This window comes from Aethalodelphis obliquidens, unplaced genomic scaffold, assembly GCF_003676395.1.
Source record: "Aethalodelphis obliquidens isolate GAN/ISIS:26980383/991018 unplaced genomic scaffold, ASM367639v1 scaffold2, whole genome shotgun sequence".
In the NCBI taxonomy this organism is placed as follows: domain Eukaryota; kingdom Metazoa; phylum Chordata; class Mammalia; order Artiodactyla; family Delphinidae; genus Aethalodelphis; species Aethalodelphis obliquidens.
This window is the reverse complement of record NW_020837946.1, coordinates 65235747-65248959: the sequence shown is the minus strand read 5'-3', so window position 1 is coordinate 65248959 and position 13213 is coordinate 65235747. Positions and strand designations below refer to the sequence as shown.

Below are 13213 nucleotides of genomic sequence, written 5' to 3'. Positions count from 1 at the left end.
ATAATTAACATTTCTGAATGTTGCTGTGGCTGCTTTGTGGACTATGGACTATAGGAGGGCAAGTGTGGAAGCAGGGATACAAGCTAAGTGACTACAGTGACAGGTGACATGGCTATGATTCAGAGAGTAGCCATGGATACGGAGAGAAGGGGATAGAATCAAGCTGACGGGATGTGTTGACGGAGTGCATGTGGGGTATGTGGAAGAGAGGAGACACAAGGATGTATCAGCTGGTCAAGAGTGGTACCAGTTACTGGGATAAGGAAGAGTGGGGCACAGAATGGCCTGAAGGACAACCAGGAGCTCCGTTTTAGCTGTGCTCCACGTGAGATGATTATTAGGTATTAAATTATATTTGTCAAGTAAGTGACTGGATTGATATGAGTCTTGAGGTCAGTGAAGGTATCAACTATGGAGATACAAAGATGGGCGTCATCGTCAGGCCATGGGACCTGATGAGTTAACCCAGAAAGTGGAGCTGGGGAAGGGGAGGGAAAGAGAAGGAAAAGAGCCCCCAGCTCAGCCCCAAGTATTCCAGAAGGGGTACAGTTGGCAAGGCAACACTATTAAGTGAAGGAAATTTATTTTCTGAAATTCTCTCATTGTTTACTCACCAATCAACGTCTATTTAGGACTTACTAAGTTCTGGATGTTGAGGATACAGAACTGAAATAAATGTACATTTTCCCCTTTCATGGTACCCTCTGTGCCCATTTTCAGGTGTAAAGGAACTCATAACTCTTCCTTTATTTACTATAATGACTTATTCTTAATACAGGGGGCTGATCCAAACCTATACAGTAAAGGTATAAAGGACAAAAAGAATTTTTTTAATAAGAGCCCAACTTCCTATCTGGCTCAAGTCAAAATAAATAAAGATGTAATTTCTAGGAGGCTCTGGAGTAACAGCAGAACGAAGACTTTGAAGTCAGATGTACTTGGATTTGAATATTGTTTCTACCCCTTCCTATGTAGGTAAATTACTTTATCACTTTAAGATTTAGCTTCTGCATCTGTAAAATGTGGATAAGAACACCTACTTTGTAGAGCTGTTGAATTAGTACTAATAGGCTATGGCATGTAAAACACTTAACACAGTGACCCACGCTTTCTACATCAATGCTAAAAGAGCAGCAGCTCTTATTAAACAACTTCAGATAAGACTAACTGACTTATATGCCATCGTTTGGTCTTATGTAGAAGATACAAATATTAGAAGACACAAATAAACCAATAAGGGCTCTTAGTTTCGGGTGAAAACTCTCAGTGTTCATTTTTGCAGAAAATCCTGTGCCTTGGGGAGGGTAGGCATGGCAGAATGAGGATGGAGGAGGTGATCATGCAACGTTTTATACATAAACCTCTGAGATATTTTTATTATGGAAGGATTACTTTAGAGTTATCCTTTAAAGAAATACCAGTTCATATTTACCAATCACTGAGGAGCTGCTTTATAAAAGTAGGCTCTAGAGCTGCCTGTACGGGCATGTTGCAGGGCTAACATAGTCAATTCAATACACGAGTGGTGAAAGGTGAAGCAATGGGAGTAGCTCACTCTGGTCTTGTAGAACACTTGAAAATAATTCCCAAACAAATAAACAGTAAATTATTAGGATAATTAGCCTCAAGAGAATTTAAGGTTAACATGTAAAGGGAAAATGTAATACCAAGAGAAGAATTCCTCTTTTGCACTGCCAGCCAATGATCCCACCTCACATTTTTCTGTGGAAATAAAAGCCACTGGGCTTGACTTAATCCTCCTCTGATTACGCTGGAGCCTGCTCTTCCATCTTTCCTCCTGCTTCTATGGTGGAGATGTCTCTCCCCTTCGCTCTCCCACTTTCTCAAGGACTTGCTCTCCCCCGCTCTCCTGAATTATTAATCCATATTTTACTACTCATTCATTTCTAGCACTAGAAAAACATCCCTATCAAAATCCATCTTTTAAAAAAAATGCCGGCCATTGCCCCTGTTATTCTGATTCCCTTACAGCCAAATTTCTTGGAAGAATTGTCTACACATACTGTCTTCTCTTCTTTCTGACATCTTATTCACCCGTCACCACCTTCATCCAACCTTGTGTCCTACCGCTCTACTAAAATTTGCTCATGAAATTCTCTAATGACTTCCATGTTGTTTAAGCTAATATACATGTCTCTATCCTCATCATCCTTGATCTTGATCTTAATCCTTGATCTTGCAGCGTCATTCAGCACAAGCACTCCCTTTTCTCAACATACTTTTTTCTCTTGATTTTCCTACTTATATCTTTGCTTCTTGCTTTACTGGCCACTTTTTCTCTGCATCTTTTTTGGGGTCCTCCTCTCTACCTGCCTTCTAGACATTAGGGTTGTGGAGATGAGCATCTTCTAAACACCAAATTTGCTTTAAACACCAGGTTTCCCATTGTCTACCTACTTATAAACATGAGGATTTTCAGAAGCATGTGTGTATGTGTGTACATATCTTTTCCCTTTGCTGATTACTTCGAAGTGTATATCTCCAAACTAGGCATTTCTTCTGATCTCTATGCTTAAATCTCCAATTGTCTACTTTCTATCTCCACTTGGATATCCCAATGACATCTCAATTTTAACTGGTTAATAGTGACTTTCTCCTACAAACCTGCCCACTCTTCCCTCACTTCCCATTGCCACCTATCCAGTTACTGTGCCAGAAACGCAGATGAGATTCCCCAAGCCCTTCTCTCCTCTCTAATTCATCAGTGAGTTCTATAGGTGTCATTTTGAACTCACATTTTTCACTTTCTGCCGCCACTCTAGATGAAACCACAACCTTGTCTTGTTTGGAATGATAGAAACCTCATCCTAACTGGTCTTCCTTTTTCTAATCTACCATCTATCTTACCCAATCAGCTCCCCATATGGTAAAGTGATTAAAACCACTGCATTTAAAATAAAATCCAAACTCCTTTCCATGGGCTAAGACATTCTTCATGATATGACCCCTGCCTTTTTCTCTAACTTTCTCTGTTGCCATTCTGCCTCTCCTTTGCTAAAGTCTAACCACACTGCTATTCTCTCATTCCTTAAACACATGATACTCTTTCTTGTCTCAGGGCTTTTCCACAAGCTCTTCCTTCTAATTCAAGGAACAGCCCCCATTTACACTTACACTATTTTATGGCTTCTTATTATCCTTTAGATCTCTGCTTAAATGCCACCTCCTCAGAGAGGGCTTCTCATTTAGTTGGTATCTCAGCCCCTGAGATTTATTTTCTTCACATAGCATTTGTTATAACTTGCAATATTTTTTATTTGTCTGTTCCCCTCCTTTTACTCTTTCATTCTCCCTAGAAGATAAGCTCTGTGGATGCAGAGGCTGAGGTTATCATACTCACTGCTACAGGTCCAGAAACTTGTACAATGCTTAGCTCAGGGAAGCACTCAATAAACCCATGTGATGAATACTTGAATAAATATTGCAGTGAGACTGGGTTTCTATGACACAGAAAACAGGTAGGAAACCAAACACGGAGTGAACACAATCATCTCTGCTGTGAAACTATATTTCAGAAGAAAATCAAGAATAATGTATAGAGTTGAGGGAGAAGATTGTGGTATAAAATTTCATTGTTAGCTAAGCTGTCATTCACTCATGCGTGAACCCAATATGAAGATATACTGCAAAATCCAAGAGCTTTTTCTACTCCTTTTGAAAAAAATTGCTTGAAGCAATTCCAGAAAGTTAAAAAAAAAAAAATCACTCAAAGTATGAACTCAGGAATGAGACCAAGATTCAGAATAAAAGGACTGGTAATGATCCTAGTTAAAAAAAAGTCAAGTTTAAGTAAGTGCTGTAAACTGATTCATAAAACAAAGTACAAATGTCAGCAATTACCTGTAAGCTCTATAACTTGCATGGTATATAAATTAAGAAATAAAATCCTTTGGAAACTAGAAATAAAATTTAAGATCATATTAATAAAAATCAGAAGCTGAAAAAATAAATTAAAGAAAAGCAAAGGAAAATATGCTACACTCCTCATCAAATGCTGGTAGTAAAAAAAATATACATTAAAAATTTTACTTTGAAACCCTTCAGTTTTCTTGTTTTAGGCTTCCTTTTCTTCAGTTTTCTTTATTTACAGTCTTTTACTATATTAGCTAGTTTTATTTGCCTTTATATTACTCAGTGAGTAGGAAAAAACACATTGAGTAAAGTAAAAAAAAAAATGATGTATATGACTCTTTATTATTTAAGGAGAATTAACACCTGACCTTTACTCCCTGATCTCCTTCTATCAAAGGCACTTGCATGTCCACCTTACCTCTGGATCTAATTATTAAGGTTTATGGGTTCACGTGGGCAACATCTTACAGACACACGGCAGGTGTTAGACAGAAATTACAATCTTGCTAGATTTCATTCTCACCCAAACTCATCAGCTCTGGTGAGAGAAACTGTGTTAGGGGATAACTATTTAGAAAACATGCCGTTTATGCTTTCTGTAGGATACTCTAAAATACACTTGTGAATTAAGTAGACTTCTGAGACTGTGCGTACAGATCATCGTAAATGGTATCTACAGAACTAGTTCTGATGAATTAAACTATGATGGTCATTAGCTAGATTGAGGGCAGCCATTAGAAAGAGCTGTAAAACTCATCATTGGTTATAGTATGAGGATAGTGCTGATAAAGTTGAATAAACTGTTCTGCTTATACAAATCTTTAGAAATACTACTGAGACAAACATTTTAATATGTGATAATATTATCATTATAACATGATTAACATGACTGTACAATGTTATAAGAAAAATACAAGGGTAAAAATATAATTATATTACTATATAATAAATTATACTATAAAATAAACATAAGTATAAATTACTCAATAAAACTACAGTATATAAATATATAACTTATGAAATTTAATGGTCAATATCATTAATTCATAGCTAAATTTATTTTTCTAGAGCAAACTTATTCTTTTTTATCTTACAGAAATTGAGAATTATGCAACTATCCCATGTTCTTAATACCAGAACCGCTAGAAAGCTTAGATCCAGGGAAATTTATGAAAATATAACATGATCCAAATTCACAATGCAGCAACTTTCTCTATATTTGAGTGATTTTGAAATAATTAAAATGAAAGCAACATTCCATTGCCAGAAGAGAACAATGCTCTTAGCCTTATTTCAACCTATTAATAACTACAAGGGCATTCTTACTTCCATAGTCTTCTTCATCGAGAGTATTCAATATGCTTTCTATTGTTTCATTATTTTCAAGCAGAGTCCGCACACATTTTTGCTTCAGGTTGCCCATAAAGAGCTGCAGCCCAATCAGTGCAAACACGCTCAGACAGAACACAGTCAGGATCATGACGTCAGAAAGCTTCTTCACAGACTGGATCAGGGCCCCTACGATGGTCTTCAGGCCTGAATACGGGGAGGAGAAATAGATGTTCAAAATGAAATAAAGCCTCTGAATGAGAAACGAAAACAAAACACAAGCTTTCCTAGAAATGCATGCATTTTATCAAACCAATGATCTTAAATAACCTAGTTGGAAAAAAGTCTACCAGCTCAAAAGGGTGGACTTGCTGTTTTATGTATTTTGTTTCTGTATGTTACAGCAAGTGATTAAAAACTTGAAATATTTCCAGAGAATAACCAAACTGTCAAAATGAATAATTTGGTTGCTCAAACCATATCCACACTCACTTGAAAAACTAATTTTTAAAAAGTGTCAATTCAGTGAATGTTTGTCAGACAAAACATCCTTTATAACGACACCAAAACAGAAAAGAGGCTGAATTGCAGCACACAGTGACAACTTACTAATTTTCAGTTAAGAAATGGTTTGTTGAGGAAAGAAAAAAACATTATGTCATGCAATCCTCCCCATGCTGATATTTTGTATCTCTTTTCTTAACCATATGAAAAGCAATAAAACAAATTGAAATTTTCATTCCTGGATAAGCAAAATGGAAAATGAACTGTTAGACAGGAGGGAAAATTTCAAGTTGAGATGTGAACCAAATGGCCATCTTCATCGCCTAAGACTCATGCAACTGATTAAACTCAAAGGCTGACTTTTAATAACGATTGTGAAAAACATAAGAGATCAAATGTAATTAAAATTGCGTAAGAGAAGTTTTTCTTGTTTTTCCTTCAAAAGATCAAAGTCAGCCCCGGTGTTTAACCCCACTCTCACCTGGAATGACTGAAATTGTTTTCAAAGCTCGGAGAACTCTGAATGTTCTCAACGCTGAGACATTGCCCAGGTCCACAAACTCTGTCACATATCTGTAATAGGGGAGTTTATACACAAACACGGTAACAACACACACACACAAACAAAGAACAACTCCCAAAATAGTTGGAGTTATGAGTGGCCTAATGCTTCACACCAATTACTTCTTACCTGGGATTACAGAAATAGTTTTCAAAGCTCTCAACACTCTGAAAGTTCGAAGAGCTGAAACATTGCCTAGATTTACAAATTCTGTTAAATACCTGTAGAATTAAATCAGAGTTATTCAGAATTTAGATAGAGTCTATGATACTTACCTGTGCCTTTAGTCAAGGTGTTTCCTACGCTTGGAACCTCTTATTTAAATTTACAGTTCTGCAAGTCTTTTGCTTCTATCATTACTAATTTAATTTGATTTGATTTGAGTCATTTGATGTGAGCAAAATACAAACGTATTATTAAAATGGGTTCATACACATAAATGCCTAACTAAACAATTAAATGCTTCAATTACTAAACTTCAATATTATGGTAATATAGATATTTAATATTCTATAAAATACCAACAGCAAACCTAGACAACTGTATGCTAATTCAAAGAAGCCAGACACAAAAAGGTCATATATTGTATGATTCCATTCATGTGAAATGTCTAGAATAGGCAAATCCACAGAGACAGAACACAGTTGAGTGGTTTCCAGGGACTGGCGGCGGGGGGAGAAGGGAATGGAAGTGACTGCTCTCTGGGGTGACAAAAATATTCTGGAATTAGAAAGTGATGATGGTTGCACAACTTTGTGAACATACTACAAAACACTGAATTTTATACTTTAAAAATGGTAAAGTTTATGGCACATAAATTTAAAAAAGGAGACCCCTGAGAAGATGCAGCCTTCTTTGACACAGTGTTGTCTTAGCAGGTGGTGGGTGGCACTACAGCAGTCTTATATGACCACAAAAAGAGCCAGCCTGAAGGACAGAGGTGGGGCACGTGTGCGGGAATTGGAGACTAGAAATCCCAAGACCCTTCTGTATTGTCTAAATCCCTCCAATGAACACGTATTACTTTTACAATTCAAAATGACAGAGGGAAAATACTGTATATAGGTTTGAGATTTAAAAAATAAAGAAGTGTTTCTGACAAATATATTTAGGAAAAGAGCAGCAATATGAATAAATTAAAATTATATCTTAATGTGATACTTTTCCCTTGAAAATAAACCGTGGATGCCTATGTAATGCATACACAATGCATTGATGTTAGGTTTAGTATGCAGTGACAGCCCTTATAAAAAGATTTATTTCTATATTTTAATATACTTATTAGCTTTTGAATAATATAGGTTAATTTAAAAAAAGAGCACCGTACTTATAATAAATGCCTGAGTTTTTTCTTATAGGTTTTACCAGATTTTAAATAAGAACTTGGAAAAAGTGTGACCCTAACTGGCACTACATATATTATCTATCCAAGTACTGAGCATGGAGGAAGACCATCTATCTTAATGAGGTCACACATTTTTGAGTAGAAAATGCTCTATCTGAAAAAATATTAATATTTTTTTGATGACTAACTTCCATACAGTATCCTTTAAATGCAACCATTATATGCAGGAAAAGTCAAACCCCAAAAGTCTGTTCTTACTGGAATACTGTGCTGTCTGAGACTTTCATGAGTTTGGCATTTCAAAAAACTGAAAGTACTTACGCAAAAACAATGACAATAAAATCAAGCCAGTTCCAAGGGTCACGAAGGAAAGTGAATTCTCCTACACAGAAGCCTCTTGCAAGGATTTTTACAAGTGATTCAAAAGTATAGATTCCAGTAAAAGTGTACCTAGGCACAAGAATCCATTGGGATATTAAGTGTGAAAAGAATACAATACCATGTGAATCTTTATAATTAATTTTTTCTGATCAACCAAAGGAAGGCATCTGTTGGAGTATGGCTGTTGGTTTATGGACCCATTCTAACTATTAGAATAAACTACAGTAAAGGTCCTTCCAGAAAATCTTAAAATGTACATATCAGAAACACTCTCAGAAAGTAGAGGTATTTAAAAATTACTAAGAACACAGGTATTAGATTTGCCTAGAAAATTCCTGCATTGTTCCTATCAGAAATATACCCAAGGACAAGATATATGTGGCATGTCTAAGAACAAAGGAGGGCATCTGATAAGGTCTTTTTTCTAGAAAAGACTGTAGCACGTATTATTCTATTCTAATATTAGCAGGTTAATATTGTAGGGGAGAGAAAAATAATTGAAAGAAAAGCAACTATGTAACATGGGAAGATAAACACCACAATATTTATAGATGCAATAACTTCCTGGTATAAAAAGGAAAGGATAAAAATGACCATACTAAGACTATATTAAAATGTACTTAAACCCACTTACTCTACATTCTTGGTCCAATCTGGAGGGTTACTCATGGTCATAAATATGCAATTCGTCAGAATAGTGCACATGATAAGCATGCTGAATGCGGTAGCTTAGAATCAAGGAATTATGATAAAAGACCACGGTAGGAACTTTGAGTATTTGATAAAGACATTTGTTGAAATGCTAACAATTTTTCCTTAGAAAAAAATTCTAAGCACGTCTATAGACTTAAAAAAAATCTCTTTGAACAAGGGAGTAACAGACAAAAGCAATTTTTCCTAAAATACTAAAATTGCCATTCTCCCAATCTACTCACAGATCTACACCAAATTATATTGAGATTGGTAAACCAGAGTCTTTTCAGGTACAAAAGGGCTAAAATCTATATTTTAAAAAAAATAACAAAAAACTGCATTTTAAAGAACCATTGTAAGTAAGCATTTTAAAAAGGATATGAGTGTACTAAAATCTTAATAGATATTCTTCTGAGAGGACTGAAAGGAGAGAGGATGTACAAAGCAGGTGTGGCATTGAAACGGAAGATTGCTTTCCCTTTGTTCAGAACTATGAAAGTCTGCAGGAGTAAAAAGAAAACAGTATGAATCGAGACTCCAAAATTTCAATGTAGTAGATTAATATCTGCAATTTACCTCTCCATGTGGTAGGGTCATATTAAAGAAACACTGCCATCAGACTCAAGCAATGTGGTTCCAATACCATTGATGCAGCTCTTCACGTCATGTTGGCCAATGAACTCCAAGTCCATTGTCCATTTCATCAGTAAAGTAAGAAGTGAGCCATTTATGAGCATGTATTATTTAGAGCTTTCAAAATACAGTTTTCACTTTTTCATATCCCTTCAACACCCAAATCAGTAACAATAACTTGTGGCCACCGTAAATATTTTAAAATACAACTTAGTTCTTTCATTACATTGCATTTTATGCAAACCAAATAGATACTAGCTATCCTTGATTTTTATCATATCACTGAGAGAATTTTAATACTTCTTGGCTATTGTCTGGTTTAGTAGCAAATGTACCAAAATATGAGTTTTCAAAAATATTTTCATAAATTTAAGGAATATTAGAGTTGAAAGAATCCTACTACTCAGTATGATTTTCCTATTTTAGATGTTAATACCAATAACAGCTAAAATAAAAGAACATAAAGGACTTGCTTGCTACTATCCATGGCAATTTTTTAAAATAATACGAATAGAACCAAACATTTAAGAAATATGTTATGTAACCATTGCATATGAGTGACAGTTTCCATGTCTTTGGTATTTAGTTGAAAAATTTGAAACCCAAACAAACAAACAGCAATAACAACAAAACATTAAAACAACCGAAGGAGTTGGCTTGGATATCAGAAAGACCAAGTTCAAATCCTTGTCTTATTTTTCTGTGGTTGGCAAACGACTTCCTTGTGTTATCTAGAAGACACTAATTTGGTCTTTTTGTTGTTGATTCTGAATTTTATGTAAGTTTATAAGGGAGCTTTTGGTAATAAATATTTTTCACCAAACTGGAGATGTAACTTCGGGTAATCTTGCTTTTGTATGTGGCAGAGCCCCCAAGAAAACAAACAGAATCTATTATTTTCAGATGCCCTTTTATATTCCTGGTCCCTTGTACTATACCAGTTATATATAGTAAATTAAACATAATTTAACATAAAGTTCACTTTTACATTGAAAATTAGTTTTAAAATTAATATCTCACCTTTGAGTACAACTATTGTCTTCTTAAATCTCAATACACTGTGCTTTTTAAAATTCATTCAGCCATTATATTCTACAATTGTGCAGTGAGCAACTATGGCATAAGAGGCAATGAAAGGGATTTGAACATAAATGAGGCATGAGTTTTGCATTCAAGGAGCTTCCTACGAAAGTGATAAGAACACAATAACTCTAATACAAGGCAAGATGTGACAGGTAGCATACAGAGAAATACAAATGGCAGAGCATGAGAGTAAAGAGGGGGCGTGGTCACATGTCTGTCAGAATAATCAGGGGACTTCATGAACCAGAGGTCATCTGAGCCAATGTGAAGATCATATTACCGCCTCAACTTGGCAAGATCAAGTTACCTTGTCCTTGATATTAAAAAAAAAAGAACCGGTTTACTATTTTTAAATTCAGATTCCCAATTTTCATTTTCATTAAAAACTTCTTTAGGATTGTCTAGGTTTATAAACAAGCAGGAGTTAATTACAGGTGGGAAAAACAGATATGCCTATGAAATTTTGGGTAGCAGAATGAGTCTCTTTAGCAAAGTCTAAAATCCTACTAGGAAATGCATAGATGTCAAGGTCTGAATAAATTGTTTTTAATATTGCTCATTTATTTAATAATTTATTGAACATAAAATTAGAGAATTAAGGTACTTAAAGAGTATAAGCGTTGGAGTTGGACAGATAGGATTCTAAATACCTGATCTACCATTTCACAACTTGAGAGCTAGCACTTCATGTCTGTGAAGCTTTTAAGTTCTGGTGTATTGTAAATTCTTAGTAAATGGTAGGAACAGCTGCTGATATTTTGGGCAACATATAAGGCACCAATGATATGAAGATAATAAGACATTGTACCTGTCCTCTTAATACCCATAGCAGAGGGTGATTGGTAATTTATTCTTTCTTAAAGACACAAACTTTCATCTATAATAAAGGCACTGCATAAAACTCTTCAGAAGCACTTAATATATTCATCACACATGAAAATGAAGCCCTAACTTCTATCATTAGTTTATTAAGTGTCCTTTTTTTTAACAAAGCATTGATAATTACACTCAAATATAGGTTAAAATCTGAACCCAGGTCAAATCAGGAGTCATTTAGATTTTTAATCCAAGCAGTGATTATAATGTAGCAGAAATAAAGTTCTGTCAATAAGTGTGAATAACCCGAAACATTAAGGAATCAATCCACACAGAAGTCAATCCTGAAGTTGCAAGTGGAAGTCAAAACTACTTTAATCAAGAATGATTGAAGGGCTAGGACATGGCACAAAAAGCTGATCATTTAAAGCTCGAAACCAAAAAATTAAAATAAAAAGACTCGGTAATCCCTGTGGGTATTTATTCATCTGTTAATAGAGGACTGTGAAAAATAGATCACTTCGTTTGACCTAGCTCTACCCAAGTACACTGATGCAGATGTGCGTTAGGCTTTTAATGTGGTTGGCGTCATATTTGAAAGGAGCTGGGGCCAAGGTGAGGGATTGGAGTCCCACCCCTAAATATTCTCCATTAAAGTTGTCTACCACATACCTAAAATGATTCCATTCATTAATCCTCCATCCAAATACAAACATTTTCTCCTTACCTCCCAAGTCACTTTAAGCCAATATTAGTTTGTATCTCTGAATTGGGATTTATTTCAGAAAGATTCCTTTCCTCCTTCAGGGGTTCCTGGTTAAGTAACATCCAGGCCCCCTTGAGAAATGGGAAATGCAGGAGGTATCCATGAAGAGCCAGGCATTTTTCAGGATGAAGTAGTAAGTAAAATGAGAAAGTACTTTCTATATTGCCGGTTTCATTATTTACCCATTCATTCTTCCATTCATTTTTGTAAAGCTGTGAGCATGGTGATTGCTATACAACAGAAATTAAACTAAGAGATGTTACACAACAGAATATTTCAGTAGGGAGTCAAATCAACTTGAACTAAAAAATTTGTGACAAAACTTACTAGCATGTAGCATTTTGTAAGTTACTTATTTTCCCCAGGTCCTTTGTTACTTCCTCTCTTACCAAGTTATAGTAAATATGTGTGTTAATTTGTATAAAAAGTCTAGTGCCTGACGCAGAGATCCTGAATTCATGTTAACATTCTTCCTTCCTGTGTCAGAATACTGATTGGTTAATTGGAATGCTGGGTAGTATCTCAAAGCCTTCTCAGGTATTCTGTTTTCTCCTTCTGTGCTGTCAGCTTGCTGAGATGCTGGCTTTAATGTGAAGCAAAATATTACATATTGCTATTCAGAGCAACTATGCCAAAGAAGATGTGTTTCTACCATCAAAATTAACTTCATCACATTTTCTATTTCTTAAGACATTTCAGTGCCCTTTATTTTATTTGCTAGATGTGTTATCAATAAATAATCTCTTTTATTTACATCTTAAGTCAAAATAGTTTTTTTTAATGGACTTTATCCTGCCTTTCTTGACCTCTTAAAGATAACTCTGCAGTTGCCATGCAGCAAAGCATTGTTGGAGAAAGTTATGGAACCTGCTGATCTAATCCTTTACTGTCTCCTCTTTGTCAAGTTCAATCTGGTTGTATCTGCTACTGTCTCAGAAATGACTGTAATCCCCTTCTCATTTTCTTGGTAGAATAACCATTATAGCAGTTGTTTCAAACTCTCCCCTTTCCTTAATGCAATCAACACCTTCTCAGCTCTGCTGCTCTCAAGATTGACTCTCAAAGGACAATTTCCATTCCTGTAGTATGGAAAATATTGATATGATTTAACATGCATTTCCTCAGATGTGCCTACCTTTACATCAACATATCAGGACTCAAATTCATCCTCCTATTTGCCCTTCAGGGCTCACACAGTAAGGCTTCACTCCATTTTTCTAATGCAAAT

General features: G+C 35.4%; 1 protein-coding gene across 1 annotated transcript in view; it reads right to left on the bottom strand.

Moving 5' to 3' along the window:
* SCN9A (sodium voltage-gated channel alpha subunit 9) overlaps nucleotides 1-13213 on the bottom strand; it is a 157874-nt gene that overhangs the window by 77609 nt on the left and 67052 nt on the right. Inside the window, exons 3-7 of the mRNA XM_027129270.1 lie at nucleotides 9069-9187; nucleotides 8629-8718; nucleotides 7935-8063; nucleotides 6398-6489; nucleotides 5200-5409 (exon numbers count right to left, since the gene is read on the bottom strand). Coding sequence (XP_026985071.1) covers nucleotides 5200-5409; nucleotides 6398-6489; nucleotides 7935-8063; nucleotides 8629-8718; nucleotides 9069-9187 — 640 coding nt within the window. The remainder of the gene's footprint in view (nucleotides 1-5199; nucleotides 5410-6397; nucleotides 6490-7934; nucleotides 8064-8628; nucleotides 8719-9068; nucleotides 9188-13213) is intronic.